Consider the following 24,200-nt stretch of genomic DNA (forward strand, 5'->3'; position numbering starts at 1 on the left):
TTCCAATATGGTTATACTGATTTACATTATGTGAGCAACATATAAGAGTCTTTACATGCTTACCAATACTTGGTATGAACAGTCTTTTAAAATTCTTTTTAAATTTAGCCACTCTGGTTAATAGCACCATTTTATATGATTGCTCATTTATATATAATATTTTAATAAGTGGCTGCTAAAGTCTTTTGCTTACTAAAAAAATTATTTTTTTCTTAATGACTTACCCAAGCAATTCTTTACATATTCTGCTCATAACTACTTTTCCAGATCTTTGGTTACAAACACCTTTCCTATGCTCTGTCTTGTCCCATTCTATTCACAGTGTATTTAGATGAACATGAGCTTATGTTTTAGTCTAACTTATTTTGCCAATATTTTTCTTTATGATTAGTATGTTTTATACCTATTTAAGACAATATTTGTCTATCAAATAATAATGAAGTTATTCTCCAATATTATCTTTTACTGTTTTAATTTTTACATTTTGATATACAGTCCATCTACAATGATATTTGTGGGTGGCACCTATGGCTCAGTGGGTAGGGCGCTGGCCCCATATACCGAGGGTGGCAGGTTCAAACCCAACCCTGGCCAGCTAAAACAGCAGTGACAACTGCAACAAAAACAGCCGGGCACTGTGGCAGGCACCTGTACACCCAGCTACTCAGGAAGCTGAGGGTAGAATGATATTTGTATATGGTAGGAGTTAGGGTCAATGGCCGTTTTTTAAAATGTGGATATACAATCGATGCAGCATCATTTACTGAAAAGATTATCATTTTTCCACTTCACAGAAACTTCACTTTTGTTATAAAATCAAGGGTTTGTATGTGTATATGATTGTTTCTGGACTCTCTATTCTGCTCAATTTCTCTACTGTTCTATACTCGTACCAATTCCATGCTATCTTTAATTATATAACCTCATAACAAATTCTAACATCATATACTGTAACAGCAATCTAAATCCCCTAATTTTCTTCTTCTTCGTTTTATCTATTCTTGGTCTTTTTTATTTCCATACAATTTTTTTTCTTTGCAGTTTTTGGCCAGGGCTGGGTTTGAACCCACCACCCTCTGGCATATAGGGCCAGTGCCCTACTCCTTTGAGTCACAGGCGCCGCCCTATTTCCATACAAATTTGTGAATCACTCTGTCAAGTTCACCACTTGAAGGAATGAATGAACAAATAAAATTACCTTCTGACATGTAGGTGGGAATTGCATTGAATCAAGGTATCAGTTTGAGAGAACTGGCATGTCTACTACATCGTGTTCTTCTGTCCATGAACAGAGCATTTATGCATATTCTTTTAATGACATTTTATGGATTTTTTAATAGTGATATTCTTTTGCTAGATTGATTCTTAGGTATTTAATGTTTTTCAATCCTATTATAAATGACATTTTAGTTTTCTTACTGGTTAGCATTATTTTATGGAAACACAACTGATTATTTTGCTACAGACCTTGTATCTAGTAATCTTACTATAGTCACTTATTTTTACCTTCTGATCATTTTACTTTTTTTTGAAACTTCATTTAATAGCAATGTTAATAGAAAAATAGTGTTAATAGAAGGTGTCTCCAGGGAGAAAGATTCCAGAATTTCATTATTAATTATGTTTACCTTTTATTAGATTAAGGAAGCCCACTACTTTTCAAGTTTGTTAAGAAATTTTTGTCATAGATCAATTTTAAATTTTATTGAATTTGAATTTTATGCTTTTTAAATAATATTTAGATGATCATCTGGTTCTTACCCTTTATTCTGTTAATGTTGTGATTTTCTAATAGTAAGACAATCTTTCATTCCTGTATTAAATTCCCCTGGGTTATGATATATTATTCTTTCTATATGTCACTGGATTTATTTTGTTAATATTTTATTTTGGATTTTGGATATTATGTTTATAAGAGAGACTGGGCTATGCATTTTCTTTCTTATATTGACCTTGTTATGTTTTGGTACCAAGGTAACGTTAACATTATAAAAAGCTATGAAGTATTCTCTCTTTTCTAATTTCTTGAAGAGTTTACATAGATCCTAGGTGATTTATAAATATTATTCCTCATAACTTAAATGACATTTAACATTCTCCTTTAAGAGGAAAAATGGAGGAGAGGGAGAAGAAATGAGTTGTTAATGTCACAAGAAAAGCAATAAGTGGCAGAGCCCAGATTTCAACCCAGGTACTTCTGACTCTAAAACTCAGGCTTTTTGCCTACTCCATTATGCTATGAATTTATGAATAAGTCACTGGGTGAGCCAATATTTAAAAGGCTTACTATTTCATTCTGTGGCAATGTCTACTTTTTGGCAAGAGAAAATACACTGCCAAAGATGACAGTGTATCTTTGACACTGTCCCTCCCACCCCAATAAAGCTTTCCTTCTGGAATGTTCTGTGAGAAGTCTCATTATAGTTGGCCTTTCAAATCTTCCCTAGTTCCTACCCCAAATGTATTGTCAGATCCTGAAACAAAGTCTCTGTTCAGAATAATATCTTATTATTTTCATCTGTTTTCTGCAATTAGCTTTAGCTGGATCCTCAAGGGCATGTCTGATCTATCTGTGTACCTCTGAGAGCATCCTACATAGTATTTTCTTATTAATATTCACTAAAGAAATACTTAAACTCATATCCTCTCAATCATACTTGCTCTAAGTTATTTAGAAGGTCTTATGATCCTCTTACCCTATGTGTAATATCCTGTAGCAGGAAACCTTATGCCTCTTCGCTAAGGATGCATGGTCAATGAAGGGTAGGACCTTATGGTTCAAATTTGAACCAGAACCACTATGTATTCCATTATTATCTGTCAATTGAAAAAAAAAAAAGTTAAACTCTCTCCAATCTAGTGATATCCATAACTTATTCATTTGATTGATTGAGCAGTTACTCTTAATATATATCAGACTGGAGGGCTGGGCACGGTGGCTCACAGCTGTAATCCCAGCACTCTGGGAGGCCGAGGCAGACGGATTGCCTGAGCTCGTGGGTTTGAGACTGGCCTGAGCTAGAACAAGACCCCATCTCTAAAAATAGCCTGGCATTGTGGTGGGCACCTGCAGTCCCAGCTATTGGGGGGCTAAAGCAAGAGAATCGCTTGAGCCCAAGACTCTGAGGTTGCTGTGAGCTATGATGCCATAGCACTCTACTAAAGGGGACAAAGTGAGACTCAGTCTCAAAAAAAGAAAAAGAAAATACACACATACACACACCCTAGATTGTATACTGTATAGATGCAGACTTTAAGCAGACAAACTCTCCATCCTTGAGATGGAGGGGCAGGTGGGTCGATAAGCAGGAAGGGAGCGTGTGAAGGTTGCAGGAAGGTGTTAACACAGCACAGAGAAACATGGAGGAGCACGTGCTTGGTGCAGTCAGTCCTTGATGGTTCTTCTAATACCTTATTCTGTTTAATCATCATTTTTAATTGCCACTCAAAAAGTTCATATGACATGATACTTAAAGTAGTTAATGAAGTGTCAGCCACTGTTCAAAGACTTCACCATACAGGTCTTATGTCTATTCTCTTGCTGCTAACCTAACCTTCATGTTGTTGAGTGAGGGATCCCTCAATTTTTTCATGCCCTTCCCTCTCACTTGTTCTCTCCTCTGAGCAAGCTATGTCCTAGCTGTTTACTCTTCTGCTCTCTTTCCTGGCTAAAACTGTCTGGTTTGTTCTAGGAAGTAATAATTTTGAATTATGAGGCCAAGTACCAACTCTAGAAATGAGAGATTTCTGGAAATATAATTACCATTGGGGGTGGGTAGGGTGTGTAAGGAAGCAGAATCAAGGCTGTTAGAAAAAACTTTGAGCTCCTTAGGGCAGAAAAGATGCCCTATTGATCTTTTTCCCAGAGAATAGTACAGTTACGAGGTGAGGGGTATGGTGAAGGCTTACATGAGGTTTTCTAGATGAATGAATGATAAGAAAACCTTTAATAATGAGCTCTAGATTCTTGATATTGACGTAGAGAAATAGAGGAAAAAACACAATGTCCTTCTTCTTGTAGAAATCTAAAAATTAAAAAACTTTTTTTTTTTTGAGACAAGAGTGTCACTATGTTGCCCTCAGTAGGTGCCATGGCGTTACACCTCAAATTCTTAGGCTTAAGTGATTCTCTTGCCTCAGCCTCCCAAGTAGCCGGGACTACAGGCGCCGACCACAATGCCTGGACATTTTTTTGTTGCAGTTGTTTAGTTGACCTGGGCCAGGTTTGAACCTGCCACCCTCGGTGTATATGGCTGGCACTGTAACCACTGTGCTACGGGTGCTGAGCCAAATTAAAAACTTTTTAAAAATCAGGGGCAGCCTCTGTTTTCAGGGGAAGGAGAAAACACCCCCAGATCCCCAGCGACCCTTCCCCTCCTTTCTATTTCTGGCATAAAATTAGCTGCTTGAAGACAAAGCCTTTTATTCCACAATTCAGTATACAATTAAAAATGCAAAAGCCTGAAAGAGTGTGCATCATGCTAATGAGTCTCGAAATACACATGAAGAATCAAGATCTATTCTGCCATGAGGGAGGCACCAGCTTAGGGGGCAGATTCCAAGTACATGAAGGTATAAAGGGACCTCCCCCTTACCTTGCAAGTCCTATATGGTAGGTTCTTTCACAGACTGGGTTTAATTTAATCCTAACAACAAGCCTATAAACTAGATATTATGTCCATTTTATAAGTGAGACTCAAGTTTTAGCCAACAAGCTGTATATAATTATAATTATTCGTAATGATAAGTTATGAATTCTGGACTAGACGCCAGGTCTCTCTTGAGGAAATCAGTATTAACTATAAAACAAACACAAGTTCTATCAATAGGAATTCAACGATTGCCCCCCCCCAAGATTAATTTCATTTTTAATGCATGGGCTTTGGTGAGACACATAGTTGGGTAAAGAATCTGGCTCAGGGGTGGCGCCTGTGTCTCAAAGGAGTAGGGAGCCTGCTCCATATGCCAGAGTTGGCGCGGTTCAAACCCAGACCTGGCCAAAAACTGCAAAAAAAAAAAAAAAAATAATAATCTAGCTCAGCCACATGGCATTTTGTGCAGGTTATTTAAAAACCTCTATTGCCTTCTGTAAGTTTCTTTCTTCTTCTCTGTAGAATAGGGATTAAAACCACATCTGTGTTGTGGTACTGTTGTAACTGTTAAGTGAAGTCAGGAGATAAGCTCGGGCACATGAGTTCTCAGGTTCATGCTGCCCAACTGGACTTTGCAATGCTCTATCCACTGCCTTCTGGTTTCTCAAATCTAGACTTTGTTCATACTTTCCACTTCATCCAATTAACCTGTTCTGGGTACCTAATCATGGTCCTTCCCACTTCCTTTTCCCAGTAAGATATTAAGAAAGAAAAGTGACTCTGAATTCAAGTAGTGTTTTTTTCCTATTCTGCTACCACTCATCATTGACATATCACTGACTCTTAAACCAACATTCACAACAGAGAAGTTATAATGCTTCAACTCTCAAGTGAACATGGACCAAGCTTTCCTTTTACCTTTTTTCTAGTGACCTTGAATGCTACTCCCATTAGTGGACCTACTTGCCGTTTTTTCTTGCCCTCCCCATTCTCCCATTGTCCTACACACTCTGACTCTCCATCAGAAGAAAGGATTGTTCTTTAGGCATTTATATTTTTTGTTTAAATTTAATCCCCTACATCTCAGCTCTTTCTTAATAGCATTTAGATTATAAAGGTACATCTCGATTCGTAGCAGGAAAAGCCTTGTTCTGTATTATACCAGCTGTTTCCCAGCTGGTAGGTAAGAAGGAAAGGGCATATTGTAGGGGCAGGGAGATCTTCATGAGCTCATAAACACTTTACCTAGGCAGTTGCCTACGCCCTCTGCCCACATGGAGAGCCTTAAAATATACACACCAAAATCTAGATTCCAGTAGCTCAGGAGCCTCAGTGCATCTGCGTTTGAAGAATTGATAATGTACTTGTGGAGAATTTTGAAAACATTTTATTAATATTTTTACACTTTATTTGCTTTCAAATTTCTACAACTATGTTTCACAGTATAGGAAATACACAATACTACTAGCACATTAAATCAACACATCTCCATCATGTCCATACAACCTATGCAGTGTTACCATCGGCAACAATCAATTTCACTTGGACAGCACTACCAAAGTACTTTCATCACATCACAAAAAAGAGGAAAAGAGGGAAAATAATTACAACTAGATTGGAAAATGGAAAGGGTTGGTTCAAATTCAAAATACTGCCTGGCTCAAATAGTCCAGGTTACCTCTCCCTCCCTTTAAGACTTCAGACAGACAAATTGCTACCATATGGATGGATCATTTCCAGTGGGGGAAGGAGGACAGCTTCTGCAAGATCCTGAGAAGACAGGTCCTCTCTGACACTGCAGGAGCAGGGCTGGGTTGGGAGTGTGCACACAAGAGAGTGTGTGTGTGGGTGCGTGTGCGTGTGTGTGTTTGTGTGTGTGGTGTGTGTATGAGAAGGGTAGAGGAAATAAGTCCAAGAGGAAGAGTGGTTTTGTGGTGCAGGCAAATATTTTACTAAGTCAGCTAAATTGGTCATCACTGAACAAAGAAGCTGCTTATTTTCTAATTTAAGGTTTTGGGTTCACAGAAAAATGTGAATAATACCAAGGAATTCCCATATGTTCTACAGCACAGTTTATCCTATTTAAAAAGCTCAAAGAAGTTTGTGTTTGAATTTCTCCTCTCAGCTAACCTATTTTTTAAGAGTCAGGGGCTGGGCAGACAGACACAGATTGGGAATCATAGCTAAAGTCCTTCAATAGCTGACACCCAGTATCTGAGTCCTAGGGAGATGGGGTAATGTGGGAGAAGTACGGGAGAGGGGTAGGATAGCTGACTCTGATGCAGATAGCTCTGGGAGCCCAGGCAAGTCTCTTCTCTCTTAGGGCCTCCCTTTTTCTTCTGTAAATTAAACTGTGGATGTGATGATAGCTAAGGTGCCTTCCAGCTCCAGAATTACATAAAGCAAAGCGAAATGAGGAGAATAATACTCCAGCATGTCATTCTCAGATTAAAGAGATGTGTTCATCATCTCACATTTATACCACATACAATCAGAGGACAGAGCAAGTAGTTGAGGTTCTAAAATAAGCACAACCACCTGGCACTGGTCCCACTTGAGTGCTTTAGATAAAGCAAACATCTCTATGAAAATCATACAGTCAAAACTGGCATATGTTTTTTTTAAAAAAAGGCAAAGATATAAAGCTGCTGAATACCCTCTGGTAAAGATTTCTTTTAGGTCTTGCTAGTTCATTTCATGTTCTTGCTTTTTTTCCCCCTTTTTAAAATTTTTTGTTCTACACCTCTTGGGGGTGGGACACTATTATTACTCAAGGAACTTCATCCAGCAAATACAAGCATATAGCCTGGCTCTTTGTACCCTCAATGATTCCCCAACAATAAAAAAAATAAAAACAAATTTTGGGGGTCTATTTTTATCACATTGTATGAGAACAAGGCCAGGGGCTCTTGTAAGGTTTTTCCCTCTGATTTTGCTATATGTATGGCTTATATTCCAATTCTATGTCTCTTTGAGTCATTTAGATTCTTAGGTCAGCCTTCTAGGTACTGGATAAAAATAATTGAACACTGGATTACAACTAGCCAATGAGCACACATGTGCATAGAAGGAAGTGAAACTCAGTGGAAATCAATCAGGGAGTGGGAGGAGGGTGAAAACCTACCTAACAGGTACAAGGAACACTATCTGGGTGATGGGCACACTTATAACCATGACTCAATCGTTATAAAAGCAATCATGTAACCAGAAATATTTATACCCCTGTAATACTTTAAAGTAAAAAAAAAATAATAATAATCGAACATTCGGAAATCAAAAACCATGGGAATTTTCCATGAAGTGTCAAGTATTTTTGCGTCTCATTCAATACAATCACCAACTATCACTTTATTATTTTAATTCTTCATATTTTCTCTATGCTATACTTTTTGACCTTTTTTTTATTTATTTTTTTTTTACTTTTTAATCTTTTTTTACCTTTTAGGGCATAAGGGTTTGATTCTAATTAACACTACTCTTTCAAATAAATATTAGTTTTACATAATATCATATCACTTCATTTAATTTTCCTAGTCTTACACACCTTCATTAAAGCTATTACCAACATATTTTCAGCAATTTCTTTTAGTGCCATTAATATCATCTTTACATATTCTATTTTTTAATAAGATATCAATAATTTGGTCATTTTTCCTTCCAGTTTTATTCTATAGAACAATTTCAATTGCATTAGCTGTTTTATATCTATCCTATTAACTCAGTTGGATTTTTCTAATTTTCTACTCAAGACTAAAAGATTTTGAGATTTGGAAATAATTCTGTATCACAAAGATCAGCAACTCAACAAAAGTGAAGAGAACAGAAATAGCCACCAAAGGGTTCATTAACTTTCCACTGTATTTGTAATGTCACTACAAGACATGTTCTTGGGTAGTTCTTGCTAGCTTCTTCCACAGATTATAATGAAGTGTGTCAAAATAATCTTGTGAAATGCAGTTGGCCAAATTTGGATGGTTAATAGTCTATTTGATCATTTGTTAAATCTCAGGGCTTCTACGGTACTGAAACTCCATGGAATAAGAAAAGACTCTATGCTTCTCAGGTTGGCCAGCAAATCAAGGCCCTTGAGCACCTTTGCCTTCCAGACTCTTGCTCTCTTCCCCAACTGTGCCTACCTAATACACACACAACATAATTTTATAGCCAAAGTAGAACCAACAAGACGAGTTCAACCTAAGTACATCATATGGTATGTACACACAACTCATGCCAGGAAAAGAAAGTGAAGTTTTGCATAAGGAGGATAGGACCTCAGCTTCCAGAATGAGGAATGAAAAATACAATGAGGATGGGCATGGTTCCTCCATATGGTGTGTAGATTCATTTTGAACATTAACTAGGCATCACGTTCCTCCTTTTAGCTATGAGTACTTACTTTTAAAAGTACAATCAGCAAGGTGGACCAAGATGATGGCTGAGTACCAGCTTCCCTGCAACTGGATACCATGAGTCTGGGGAGGTAAGACTCCAGGCATCGCTGGCTGGTGGGATCTGCCTATAATCATCCCTTTGAGGATACAGAGAATCACAAAGAGACTTCTGGACCCCAAGAGGAGGACAAAATCAATGGAAAACTGGAAAGTGATTGCATGTGTTCAATCAACATAATCCTGCTGGCAACTGTAAGTACAAGCAGCAGTGAGACTGCAAACTGGAAAGGCCTTACCTGTGAACTGTTTGGGTATTTTTGGACTTGGCACTCAGTTGAATTGCCTTGGGGAGAGCTTCAGCAAGACTGCAGAGAACTTTGGGCATTGTCTAGGGCCCCAGATGGAGCCGCTGAGATGGACGGAGCTAATAGTGTTCGGCTGTGGGCCACAGGGAGTCATTGTGAGAGAACTGCCCTGGCAAGCTCCGCCCTCGGGGTCACAGAGCAAGGATCCGGAGGGAGCTAGTAACCTAGTGACTGAGCAGCCTAAAGGCAGGGACTGAGCTGCCTTATAACCTTAACCCTCAGAGGCAGAATGAGACTGGTTTTGGCACACTGGAGCCTAGGGCTGTTGCCCTTGGTAGAGTGCCGTGGGATCACAGCTCATAGCAACCTTAAAATCCTGGGCTTGGCACCTCCCAGACCTCCATAAGAGCTGCACCACGACCTCCAAATTGTGACCTGCGCCAGCTGGGCCTCCGCATGCCCTGACAAGGAACAGCAGGAGCCGTGCAATGCTCTGTCCTCCCTAATATACCCTCCCTGCCTCCACACCAGCCCGTTTGTCTGGCCAAGGACTCTGGTACCCGTGTGCTCTCTGGAGCCCTCCCTGCCTCTGCGCAGAACCCTTCTCCTGGCCAGAAACTGCTACAGCCTTGGGCTTTCTGTGCCAAAGTCACTAGGTGCCAGGCACTCCCAGAACCATACGCACCACCTCCCGCCCTGTTGCTAGATCCAGGTGTGTCACACTCCGGAGCTGCCTCCACAACCAGAACTCTCTGGCTGAGGCAGCCCCACAGGAACTACACAGGGTCATTCCCTACAAAGATCCAGCAACAATAGAGTGATACTGCTGGGGTCTAATCTTGGAGAGACACCTCCCCAACTCTGAGGACGGCCAAAGGCAACGGTGAAAAACAATCATGAGGCAAAATCAACAGAAAAACTCTGGCAATATGAATAATCAGAGTAAATCAACTCCCCCAAGGATCAATGGGGCAGACACAGCACAAGATCCCATGCACAAACAAATAGCTGAGAAGTCAGAAATCGAATTCAGAATCTGGATAGCAAATAAGATTGAATTAGAATTCCAAGCAGTATCTTGGATATCCAAAAGATACCTCAAGAATTCAACGAATTCAAAGACCAAATGACCAAAGATTTTGACACATTGAGACAAGAAGTTGCAGCCTGCGAAGACCTGAGAAACACAGTAGAATCCCCCAGTAACAGAATGGAGCAAGAAGAAAGGATTTCTGACATTGAAGACAAAGCTTTCAAATGCTCTCAAATTCTCAAAGAGGAAGAGAAATGGAGGGCAATAACAGATCACTGTCTTAGAGACCTCTGGGATAATTCAAAGAAAACCAATGTTTGTCTTATAGGGGTCCCGGAAAGAGACAAAGTGACTTCACAAGGCACAGAGTCTCTTCTCCATGAGATTATGAAGGAGAACATTCCAGACATGTCAAGAGATTCTGAAATTCAGATAAAAGACAGTTTCAGAACTCCAGCACGACTCAACCCAAATAAGACCTCTCCCAGACACATCATAATCAATTTTACTAAAGTTAATATGAAGGAGAAAATTCTGAAAGCAGCAAGACAAAAGAAAACCACCACCTACAAGGGCAAGAATATTAGAATAACTGCAGATCTCTCTGCTGAAACCTTTCAAGCTAGAAGAGGATGATCATTGACTTTTAATCTCCTAAAACAAAATAACTTTCAACCCAGGATCCTGTACCCAGCTAAACTAAGTTTCATTTATGATGGACAAATTAAATACTTCAATGACATTCACATGTTGAAGAAATTTGCCATAATGAAACCAGCTCACCAGGATATTCTCAGACCTATTCTTCTCATTAAAGACCAACGTAATCCTCCACCACAAAAGTAAACCCACCCAGAAAATTTTGATCAAATTCCAACTTCCACAGTCACAAAAGGATTAAAAGTGTCCACTGGACTCTCGAAAGGCTTATCAATATTCTCAATTAACGCGAATGGTTTAAATTGTCCTCTAAAGAGACACAGGTTAGTTGACTGGATACAAAAACTCAAGCCAGATATCTGCTGCATACAAGAATTTCATCTTACATTAAAAGACAAATATAGACTCAAGGTGAAGGGATGGTCATCTATACTCCAGGCACATGAAAAGCAGAAAAAAGCAGGCGTTGCAATCCTATAAGAATGGACACTTCATATTTCATAAAGGTAATAATCAATATGATAAGATTTCAATTATTAATATTTATGCACCTAACCAGAACACACCTCAATTTATTAGAGAAACTCTAACAGACATGAGCAACTTGATGTCCTCCATTCCATAGTAGTTGGAGATTTTAACACCCCTTTAGCAGTGCTGGATAGATCCTCCAAAAAGAAGCTAAGCAAAGAAATTTTAGATTTAAACTCAACCATTCAATATCTGGACTTAACAGACATCTACAGAATATTTCACCCCAACAAAACTGAATACACATTCTTCTCATCAGCCCACAGAACATACTCAAAATCGACCACATCCTAGGCCACAAATCTAACCTCACCAAATTTTAAAAAATAGAAATTATTCCTTGCATCTTCTCAGACCATCATGGAATAAAAGTTGAACTCGATAACAACAGGAACCTGCATACCCATACAAGAACATGGAAGCCAAACAACCTTACGCTGAAGGATAGATGGGTTAGAGATGAGATTAAGAAGGAAATCACCAAATTTTGGGAACAAAACAACAATAAAGATGCAAATTATCAGAAACTCTGGGATAATGCAAAGGCAGTCCTAAGAGGGAAATTTATAGCACTGCAAGCCTTCCTCAAGAAAACAGAAAGAGAGGAAGTTATTAACTGAATGGGACATCTCAAGCAACTGGAGAAGGAAGAACACTCCAACCCTAAACCCAGCAAGAGAAAAGAAATAACCAAAATCAGAGCAGAATTAAATGAAATTGAAAACAAAAGAATTACACAATAGATAAATAAATCCAAAAGTTGGCTTTTTGAAGAGATCAATAAAATAGATAAACCTTTGGCCAACCTAACCAGGAAAAAAAGAGTAAAATCTCTAATTTCATCAATCAGAAATGGTTAACAATGAAATAACAACAGACCCCTCAGAAATTCAAAAAATCCTTAACGAATACTACAAGAAACTCTACTCTCAGAAATATGAAAATCTGAAAGAAATCGACCAATACCTGGAAGTACGCCACCTACCAAGACTTAGACAGAATGAAGTGGAAATGTTGAACAGGCCTATATCAAGTTCTGAAATAGCATCAACTATACAAAATCTCCCTTAAAAAAGAAAGCCCAGGACCAGATGACTTTACATCAGAATTCTATAAAACCTTTAAAGAAGAACTAGTACTTATATTACTAAACCTGTTCCAAAATAAAGAAAAAGAAGGAATATTACCCAAAACATTCTCTGAAGCAAACATCACCTTGATCCCCAAACCAGGGAAAGACCCAACAAGAAAAGAAAATTATAGACCAATATCACTAATGAATATAGATGCTAAAATACTCAATAAGATCCTAACAAACAGAATCCAACAACACATCAAAAAAATTATACATCATGACCAAGTGGGATTTATCCAAAGGTCTCAAGCCTGGTTCAATATACATAAATCTATAAATGTAATTCAACACATAAACAAACTAAAAAATAAAGACCATATGATTCTCTGAATTGACACAGAAAAAGCTTTTGATAATATCCAGCATCCCTTCATGATCAGAACACTTAAGAAAATTGGCATAGAAGGGACATTTCCTAAACTGATAGAGGCCATCTACAGCAAACCCACAGGAAATATCGTATTGAATGGAGTTAAATTGAAATCATTTCCACTTAGATCAGGAACCAGGCAAGGTTGCGCATTGTCTCCATTGCTCTTTAACATTGTAACGGAAGTTTTAGCCATTGCAATTAGGAAAGAAAAGGCGATCAAGGGTATCCACATAGGGTCAGAAGAGATCAAACTTTCATTCTTCGCAGATGATATGATCGTATATCTGGAAAACACTGGGATTCTACTACAAAACTTTTAGAAGTGATGAAGGAATATAGCAATGTCTCAGGCTACAAAATCAACACCCATAAATCTGTAGCCTTTATATATACCAACAATAACCAAGCCGAACAAATAGTCAAGGACTCTATTCCTTTCACAGTAGTGCCTAAGAAGATGAAATAGTTGGGAGTATACCTAACAAAGGATGTGAAAGATCTCTACAAAGAGAACTATGAAACGCTAAGAAAAGAAATAGCCGAAGATGTTAACAGATGGAAAAACATACCATGCTCATGGCTGGGAAGAATCAATATAGTTAAAATGTCCATACTACCCAAAGCAATATATAATTTTAATGCAATTCCTATTAGAGCTCCATGGTCATATTTTAAAGATCTTGAAAAAATAATACTTCATTTTATATGGAATCAGAAAAAACCTCGAATAGCCAAAAGATTACTCAGCAATAAAAACAAAGCAGGAAGAATCACACTACCAGACCTGAGCACAAAAACAGAGAAGTAGATGTCTGGAACAGAATAGATAACCAAGAGATGAATTCAGCTACTTACCGTTATTTGATCTTTGACAAGCCAATTAAAAACATTCAGTGGGGAAAAGATTCCCTATTTAACAAATGGTGCTGGGTGAACTGGCTGGCAACCTGTAGAAGATTGAAACTGGACCCACACCTTTCACCATTCACTAAGATAGACTCTCACAGGATAAAATATTTAAATTTAAGACATGAAACTATAAAAATACTTGAAGAAAGTGCAGGGAAAACTCTTAAAGGAATCGGCCTGGGTGAATATTTTTTGAGGACTCTCCAGGCAATTGAAGCAGTATCAAAAATACACTACTGGGACCTGATCAAAATAAAAAGCTTCTGCACAGCCAAGAACATAGTAAGTAAAGCAAGCAGACAGCCCTCAGAATGGGAGAAAATATTTGCAGGTTATACCTCCAATAAAGGTCTAATAAACAGAATCCACAGATAACTCAACGTATTAGCAAGAAAAGAACACGTGATCTCATCCCAGGGTGGGCAAGAAACTTGAAGAGAAACTTCTCTAAAGAAGACAGACACATGATCTACAAACACATGAAAAAAAGCTCATCATCCTTAATCATCAGAGAAATGCAAATCAAAACTACTCTGAGATATCACCTAACCCCAGTAAGAGTAGCCCACATAACAAAATCCCAAAACCAGAGATGTTGGCGTGGATTTGGAGAAAAGGGCACACTTCTACACTGCTGGTGGGAATGTACACTAATACGTTCCTTCTGGAAGGATGTTTGGAGAATACTTAGAGACCTAAAAATAGACCTGCCATTCGATCCTATAATTCCTTTACTAGGTTTATACCCAGAAGACCAAAAGTCACAATATAACAAAGACATCTGTACCAGAATGTTTATTGCAGTCCAATTCATAATTGCTAAATCATGGAAGAAGCCCAAGTACCCATCGACCCACGAATGGACTAGCAAATCATGGTACATGTATACCATGGAATACTATGCAGCCTTAAAGAAAGATGGATACTTTACCTCTTTCATGTTTACATGGATGGAGCTGGAACATATTCTTCTTAGCAAGGTATGTCAGGAATGGAAGAAAAAATATCCAATGTACTCAGCCCTACTATGAAGCTAAATTATAGCTTTCACATGAAGGCTATAACCCAACTATAGCACAAGACTATGAGGAAAGGAACAAGGAAGGGGAAGGGAGGGGGAAGGTTAGGGTGAAAGGAGGGTTCTGGGTGGGGCCACACCTACAGTGCATCTTAGAATGGGTACAGGCGAAACTTACTAAAGGCAGAATACAAATGTCTACATACAATAACTAAGAAAATGCCATGAAGGCTACGTTGAACAGTTTGATGAGAATATTTCAGATCGTATATGAAACCTGCACATTGTACCCCTTGATTGCACTAATGTACACAGTTATGATTTAACAATAAAAAAAAAGTACAATCAGCACTGATGAAGTTGGGAGTGGTATAGGAGGCTTTTGCTAGGGAAAGAAGCCTATCACAGTTGAGTGTTGATGGATTTTACTAAAAAGGTGACTACAGGGATGATAGGCTGGGAGGAATTTCAGTTCGATCAATTTTTTTGTGATAAATAAATGAGTTTTGTCAGTGAAGGAACAATTAACTTTGATGGTGTAAGAAACAACTGGTAACCATATGACACAGAAGAAAGTCTTTACTCTAAGACTTTTTAGAAAAAATTACGTAACTCTTTTTTTTTTTTTTTTTTTTTTTTTTTTGCAGTTTGGCCGGGGCCGGGTTTGAACCCACCACCCTCGGTATATGGGGCCCGCGCCTTACCGACTGAGCCACAGGCGCCACCCTGTAACTCTTTAGATGAATACTGCTAATATCAAATCAATATACCAAAGTTAATGAAATCAATATCAAGTAGGTTAGATGATAACATTTTCATGCTGATGGTGAACAAATTTCCAGGGTTTTGGTCCATGTATTCAATTTAAGTTTTATCAGAAATGAAAATATCTCTTCTCATTATTTTCATTGCAATTTATAGATTACTATTATATTATTTATATTTATATTTTATATTAATATAAATAAATTTATATTATTATTCTCATTGCAACCCTGAATTATAACTTCATCAAAGAATAATTTGATAAGAGCAGACATCTTTAAAAAATTTAGCCTACTAACATTTCAAAGTTTTTTCCAAATGTTAAACATGAAGTCTTTCAGCAGTGTACTGATAAGCATGGGTTCATTGGAACACAAGTTCTATTAAGTAGAACACAAGTTCCATTGATTGCCTTGGTTTTCTCAGCTGGATTGCTCCCAAAATACAGATCAGAGGAAAAAGTTCTCCACCACCTACCTGACATAGAGGGAGCGTTTCTGATTGGTTCGTAGGGACCCAGACCCGGAGCTCATGCTGTGGTTCATCATCTGCTCTCGTAGGTCATGGATTTTGGCCTCAAATCGAGCGTAATCTGGGAACGGAAGCAAAGACAGTAAATTTGGTTCTGTACCTTCAGAAAGTCAGAGGCAGCCCTGCACTGCTACTGTTGGTTCCTTCACCAAACAACATGGAGATGCCCAACTCAAAAAGGATATGCCCGCTCACGGTCATTTATTCATAGACATTCACAAGTGGAGAAAAAAAAAATCAGTTACTTTCTAATAGTTACCTAGAAAACATGCTGCCATCAAATTTGTACTCTGTAAATGGTCACAGGAGGGTGGAAAGTGGTAAGGGAGGATGTGGGAGTACCGGGACAGAGGGAGATGGATGTGATTATAAACAGGGAACACAATGTGTCCTTTTACTGATAGAAATGTTTTCTATCTTACCAGTAGAGGTAGATATAGGCAAATGCACATGTGATACAATTGAAAACTGAGTAAAGAACACATAGGACTTCCCTGTGTTACTTCATACAACTGCATGTGAACCTACAACACTCTCAAAATTTATAAAAGCTTAATTTATAAAGAGAGAGTGTGGATGTGCAAAAAAATCCAAAATAACAACAACAAAGAAAAAACAGTCTATGGTACTTCCAATTCTATGGGGTATTGAAAGGTGTCTACTACCCTTAGTCTGATGGACCAGAGAATCAAGTTTTGTTGATAAATTGTATAAAATGTGCCCTCTAATTTAAATAGGATTTTTTCTAAGGCAGGTGCTGCCAGAAATTGACCATTTGGGAGTCATACTTTCATTTGTCCCCGTAACTTTGTCCACATGCCAAATTTCATCAATTCTAAGATGCACTTATATTTAAATAAGCTTCTCAGGAGATTGGGGTTAAAAATAGGGGTAGAAAACACAATCACATTAAATACATTTCAGAAACATTCAAACTTGAAAAAAATAAATGGGTATAAAATATCAAAGAAGTATAGGTATCATTGCTACTTCTTCATAGAATCAATATTTTTGGCATGTCAATCCAATAAAAATTAAAAAGCACAAATAGGTTTTTAGATACTTATTAACACAAAGAGTACAAAAAAAGGAAACAGCTTTTGAAGTTTTGTTTTTATTATTATTCTTGCTATTTGAGACAGAATCTCACTCTTGTTGCCCAGGCTAGAGTGCCATGGCGGCAGCCTAGTTCACTCCTGGGGTCAAGCAATCCTTCTGCCTCTGCTTCCTGAGTAGCTGAGACTACAAACATGTGCCACAATGCCCAGCTAATTTTTCTATTTTTTGTAAAGATGGAGTATGAAGTTTTAATAATTTTGATCACAACCTAGAAACTTTTCTATCATTTCCTTGGCAAAACGTGTCATGCTTTAGGAAAACTCAGTAGGCTGAACTTACCCACAGATACATTTGAAAATGTTAATTCAAATTATAAATGGCTTTTTTAATTACAAAGAAACTCACCATGAAGAATTTTAATAGAGGTTCTCTTTTCAAAAAACAATTTGATTTTCAGTTCAATTTATTCACAGTGTTCATGAAAAACAAGGATGACTAAATGAATATAATAAAAGATGATCTATTTACAGAGTGTTTCAAATTGCTTATAACAAAAAGCTCCATAAAATTACATTTAACTTTAATTTACTGAGTATCTATTGGTCATTGTAGGGAGAGTTTTCCTAAAAGATTTGACCTTAGATTTCAACAATAAATAGACAACAGGATAATAAACTCTGTTAGATATTTTTAAAGTTCAGTATTCTTAAAAGTCATAAGCTAGCTGGGAATTTCTGGTGCTTTAGCAGAGTCTGGTATTATCCATATTTGGAAAGCTTCTTGCTAAAACATAGTTTTTAATAATTAAGTCCTAAATGATTAAATAAGCAGCACACATATTTAACTACATAATTAACCCAAGATCTTTTAAAAATAGAAATTAAAATTTATTTCATTCCATTTTACCAGAGAGAGAAGACACTTATTTAAAACCACTGATAGAATGCTGTATGTAGTTCTAAATCATTTGAACAAGTCATATTATCTTTCTACCCTAAAAGGGTCAATTAACATTTACTGCTGGTCATATGGCAGACACTATGCTTAATTCTTTATGGGCATTTTCTCACTTATTTTTTAAATTTGAAAGTGAGTTTCTTGGATGTTGTAAAAATTTGAACTATATAGAACACAGGATAAGAATTATGAGGTTGGCAGCTCCCATAGCTCAGTGGGTAGGGTGCCGGCCACAAACACTGAGGCTGAGGGGTTGGAACCCAGCCCAGGCCAGCTAAAACAACAATGACAACTGCAACAACAACAACAACAAAAAATAGCCGGGCACTGTGGCAGGTGCCTGTAGTCCCAGCTACTTGGGAGGCCAAGGCAAGAGAATTGCTTAACCCCAAGGGTTTTAGATTTCTGTAAACTGTGATGCCACGGCACTCTATCCAGGGCAACAACTTGAGACTCTGTCTAAAAAAAAGAATTAAGAGGTTGTCTTTTCCCATCTGCCTTCCTCTCCTCTTTTCTCACTGCTTCCCTTCCCTGCAGCTTACCCTAGAGGTCCAGCTATGGTTGTGTGCTGCCCACATTTGTGTGTTTGTGTCTGTGCACACACCTACCACCACAGGAGACCATAACTATTGTGCTAAGACTTTTTTTGTCCCGTTTTAAGAGTGTAACTCTATCTTCCCCTGCCATCTACCAAACACACAAAAATAATTTTTTAAGATCCTTAATTGCATTTCATAGATTAAAATTTAGTTAATCTCCTTATGATTAGATATTTGAGCTTGTCTAGCTTTTTGTTTTTATTAACATAAACAGAAATCTCAGTGCATACTGCACAGCATGGCAGACTAGTAGAGCACTGGAAATGGAGGTACTGGTCATGACATGGCACAAAAATCATACAACTGCCATTTGTATTTCTCAGAGAAGAAAATGGTCTGGTCTGGGAAGGAGAGCAGGAATTCCTGGCTTCTTCTGATCTGAGCTCCACATTGACACTGGCTGAATACCATGTGTTGGCTCCTATCTAGGGTAGGATAGGGTAATCCTAGAGAAGGACTCTCTCCTTTACAACTTGGATGAATTTGCTGCCCAGCTTAAATAAAAGCATGAACTCTCACCTGTTAAGTGTTTACCCCTAAGCACCCAAGTCAGTGCCAGTCCCAATTCTCATTGAACCACTTACCTACTTTATAGGATTTATCACATGAACTCACAATTACGTGTGTAGTTGTCTGTGGTTCCCTTCAACTGAGCTCTCTGAGGTTAGCAGCTGTGTCTCATTCTCCTGGGAGTACCCTGCTGCTAACATAGTGTCTGATGTGCAGAGAGGCATTTAATAATAGGTGCTCAGTGAACATTCTCTGAAGGAATGAAGAATGAGGGAGTAAGCAGAATCATTAGATGAAATCAGCTATAAAATAGCTGCAGGTACTGAAATTGCCCACTCTTAATGTTATGTTTTTGCAATGAAGAAAGACAGCATGCATCTCTTCTAGTGCTACTTTTTTCAAAACTGAATGTAGTAGAACCTCTGTAAGTTCACTGTTACTCAAAGACAGTCACAAACTGGTCAACATAAGGAGCTCGGCCTACTGTACTGATACGTACATGTGATGCATGTCCGGTCTATGAAAATTAGGTCAACTTAAGAAGGTGGTCAATGTAGGGAGGTGGTCAGCTATGGTCAGCTACTGTATTCAATTCCAAGGTTCTATTTCTGTCAATTCACTGCTACTTCCAAATCCCTTCATTATTTTTTATTGTTCTCTAGAAGATCTCTGTGATCCCCTCATCTTAGTCACATGGTACACTGGAAACTTAAGCTGTGTAAACACAATCAACACTCCATTAGGGTCCACGGTTTATGTAACACAGCAAGATACTTGCTGCAATAAAAAATTGTATTTGCCTTACTGTATGACTCACTAGATGCTCGAGGTGTTTTCTGCCATGCTTTTGAAATGTTTGGTCTATATCATATTCTATGGTGTTTAAATTCCTCACTGTGGATGACTTATATTGAATTTGCCTTATTTGGAATCCATCCTGTTTTCAATTTCCCTACGTCAACACACACTTTCATCATAGATTCTGTATTCAAAAGCACTTATCTCTATTCTTGCTCCTTTTGGAAAAATAAAACAAATACAGGTACAATTAATTTCATCAGAGCAAATAAACAATAAAATCAGGGTTTATAAATATAAATGGTGTATGTATAGCAAGGGAGTTCTATCTCCAACTTCTCAGAGATAAACAAGTTTATAGTTAGAAATGCTCTAGAAATAAACAGGCAACCAGCTACATAGATTGTCTTTTTTTATGCTTTATAAAGGTACTAAAATTTACATTCTTTTACAAGTTAAAAAAGAAAAACCTAACACTACCATATCCATTTCTCTCCCTTCCTCTAATACTTTGCTCATATCTTTCCTCTCCCCTTTTTGAATATTTTTCAGTCAAATTCCTACCACTGTCTTGATTCCAAATCTCAAGAGAACATTCAAACGAGATTTTGAAATGCTCCAATCGTCTATCATCTAAAGGGGAATTCATGTTTACTGAACACTGGCAATGGGCTAGGATCTATACTACATGCATTAAAAATTACATTATTTCTCCTAAAAAAGTTCTGATTTAGGTACACTATTTTGCAGGTGAGAAAACAGCAGTTTAGAGAGGTTAACTAACTTCACCAAAGTCACAGAGCTACTAGGGAATAGAGCTCATTGGACATAGAGCTAGGATCTCTGTGAAGCCACTGTTTCCATTACATCGCCATGCGTCTCCTTTAGAATGGAATGCCCCCTCAATTCTTTACTCCTTTCTCTTAAAATTTTGCTCTTCCCTTCATTTACCATATAAATTATGTGCATGTTGATCTTTTCCTTTCTTCTACCATGAGCTCCTTAAAGAGTGGGAATCCCTCACTCATCTGTTTCCAACCTTCGGGGTCTATGATTCTACCTTCTGTATACACAGTATTCTACTAGGTACCTGGCATATAGTTTTGAACAAGACAGAACCTGAAAGAATTTGCTTCCAGAATGGGACACTGACGACAAAAAGACGAAACATGATAATGCTGAGGTGAAGAACAATATCAAAGAAGCAGCATGTTATGCTATCTTACTTTGCATGAAATGTGTGTCTGGTAAATGCTTTTTAACATACGTGTTATTTTATGTTTCTTAGGTTTTCTTCTGTAATAAGAAGCGAACTACTGAAATCCAACTCCTAGGCAAGTGTTTCAGAGAAGCTTTATGAAACATTACCATCAGCTAGTTCTTTCTCCACATTCTTCGGTGGTTGTTCCTGACTAGGTACATTCATTTGGGGTTTTGGTATTTAATTTGGCAAGGTGAGCATCAAAGGTAGTAAGTATACAAGATTTAAGTTATATAGATGGGTTAAGATCCTGGCTCTGCTACTAACTATTATTGTGGAAGTTATTAACCTTTCTGAGCTCTATTTTCTCATAAGTAAAATGGTAATAATAATTGGACTGACTTCAAGATATATTGGGAAGATTATAAGACACAGCTGATGGAATTAAATGATTGATAATAGACAATTAATTACTCCTGTTATTTTTTGTGTGTAATTTATCACCTATTCCTATTCATCACCTGCAAAAATCATAACCCTTTTCCATACCAAGAAGCGTGGAAACCAGAGTCCCCTCCTAGAGCCTCTTGTTACAGTCTCATTCTGCCTATTATGAATTAACATCTCTCCCAGGTAAAAAATGAATGAGCCACAGATAGCCACACTTTGGGACAGTTGGCACCAGATGTAACTTCTCACTTGCTAGGCAACTGCTAATCATAAATTCATAGTGACTTGGAGCTCAGAAGAACGAATGATCCCCCAAACTCCAAAGCTGCTGCCATTTTCAGGAATATCAATGATGTTATATATCAGTATTATCTCAAGACTTCGAGCTACTGATGGACACTTGGATGGAGCAAGGGCGAGGGTGTGAACATAATGCACTGCATGGCGAGTGGGGGCTCTGCCACAGATCAGTTTGCCTTGCAGTTTGTCAAAGGTGAGCAATGAGATAAGGAATGCAAATCTGTCCTACCATTTACACAGCAAAGGAGGTAATACTTCCTCTGAGAAGGCTGGAGTTGTTTCATGTAATAGGATTAGTCTGGATTGATTAAAGCTCTCCAACTGCTCATGTCTTCAAGACTCAGACAGCTTCCCTTGATTCTGAGAGAAGGAAACAGTACGCTCAGTGGGTTAAACTACAGCATGAGGCCATGGGCACACCCTCCTCCAGTGAGCTGGGAGCGGTATGCCCCTCCATAGTCATGACCTCCTCTGGGGTCTCACAACTGTCTATTACTAGAGGAAGCAGAGAGCAGAGGGAATAGGGCTAGGAGCTCTTGGGCTGGAGAAGGCCAGCTTTAGTGGTAATTCTGTCGTACCTCACCTGTGGGGCCTAGGGTTGTTACTGAGCTCATTTTGCTCATCTGCAAATTGTGAGATTCACCTCACATAGTGGTTGTGAGAATCCAAATGAGATTTGACATGAAGCATTTTATACCTGTAAGATAGTTATTGTCATTACTAATGTGGGGGTAGTTCCTGTCAGGACAAAGACGTGGGCGGTCCTTAGTGCTACTAATGCCAACGGTAGCACCCTTCTTATTTGCTCATTATGAACATGTTTGCAGCTTTAGCAACAACTGGTAAGATCATTGGGTTGTAAATAGGATTCTGCACATCCAAGCTACAGAGTCTGCTTTCCTGCAGAGTTTTCTATTTCCTCACGACAGGGGAATTCATTTGAAGAGACTACCTGCTGTACACTAGAGATGCTTTAAATAGACAGACTTGAACTAGAAGCCCCGTATGGTTTATAAACTAAGGAAATTTGAACTTCAGGGCACCTTCTCATAGGGCTGGAATAAATGTCAATGATGTGCAAGCTATTAGGGTCACAATAGTGTTCACATGGACACGACCCTCATTGTCACGAGAGCCCAGCAAGGGAATATGGGAAGAATGAAGCAGGAACAGTTTGCATTTATTCTTAGCATAGCATCTGATCACTGCTCCAGGTTTGAGGTACTGTGAGCAATGTTAAATGCTTCCATTTCTTTGGGCAAAACATCCCCCTTTCATTTATTCAGCAAACATTTTTTTCAGGATATATTACCTGCCACACACAATGCTAATTGCTAGGGATACCAAATCTATCGCCTAGGTTTTTACCTAATGAGGCTCACAGGCTGGTACTTGGCAGTTTTTAACTTTCTGATTTCTTATGAATACAAAAAGAGCATCTGCTATTTAAATATCTGTTCCCTTTGAGCAGGACCATGGCTTTTTAGAAGGTAACAGGCTAGCAGTATGGTGGGGAGAAGCCAATACAGGGTCCATGTTACAATGGACAGGCAAACTGGGTCAGGTTAAATGTTTGTGAAAAATGATCTGGTTACTTATGGAATGAGAAGAGGAATTAGGGTTTCAAAGCCCTAGAATTGGAGTTTCTGGATTTGAGTCCTAACTGAAAGATGTTGAGAAAATCCCTTACCCATTCAGAGATACTGTTTCTTAATTTATAAAATGGGGAAATCATCCCTGCCACTACACATTATCATTCTGAATATCTAACACTGTGTTCTTCACTTTCATTATTCTAAGCAGTATTGATTTTAAAAAGCACCATTGATTGATAATAGTGTTTTTTGGAGAGGTTGAACACAAGACTCTTTTGATTTCACAATCTGAACTGTGTTTTTGTAAAGAAGGGGAGGTGTGAGTCTTATAATCAATGTAATATGATAATTAAAAATGTTTAAAACTAGAAAATCTCAAACAAATTTATTACTGTTCTTTCTAGAAGACTCTTAACCAAGTAGTCATGTGTAAGAGGATTAGGCATAGGACACTATTTATACTTCAAGTCCAGGAAGCGAAATTCTTT

At 38.1% G+C, this 24,200-nt stretch overlaps 1 protein-coding gene across 22 annotated transcripts in view; it reads right to left on the reverse strand.

Moving 5' to 3' along the window:
• The window catches only part of DLG2 (discs large MAGUK scaffold protein 2), a 2,435,891-nt gene that overhangs the window by 185,960 nt on the left and 2,225,731 nt on the right, over positions 1-24,200 (reverse strand). For all 22 annotated transcript variants that reach the window (XM_053560224.1, XM_053560234.1, XM_053560232.1 and 19 more), the window contains one exon: positions 16,190-16,304. In XM_053560224.1, coding sequence (XP_053416199.1) covers positions 16,190-16,304 — 115 coding nt within the window. The remainder of the gene's footprint in view (positions 1-16,189; positions 16,305-24,200) is intronic.

This window comes from Nycticebus coucang, chromosome 14, assembly GCF_027406575.1.
Source record: "Nycticebus coucang isolate mNycCou1 chromosome 14, mNycCou1.pri, whole genome shotgun sequence".
Classification (NCBI taxonomy): domain Eukaryota; kingdom Metazoa; phylum Chordata; class Mammalia; order Primates; family Lorisidae; genus Nycticebus; species Nycticebus coucang.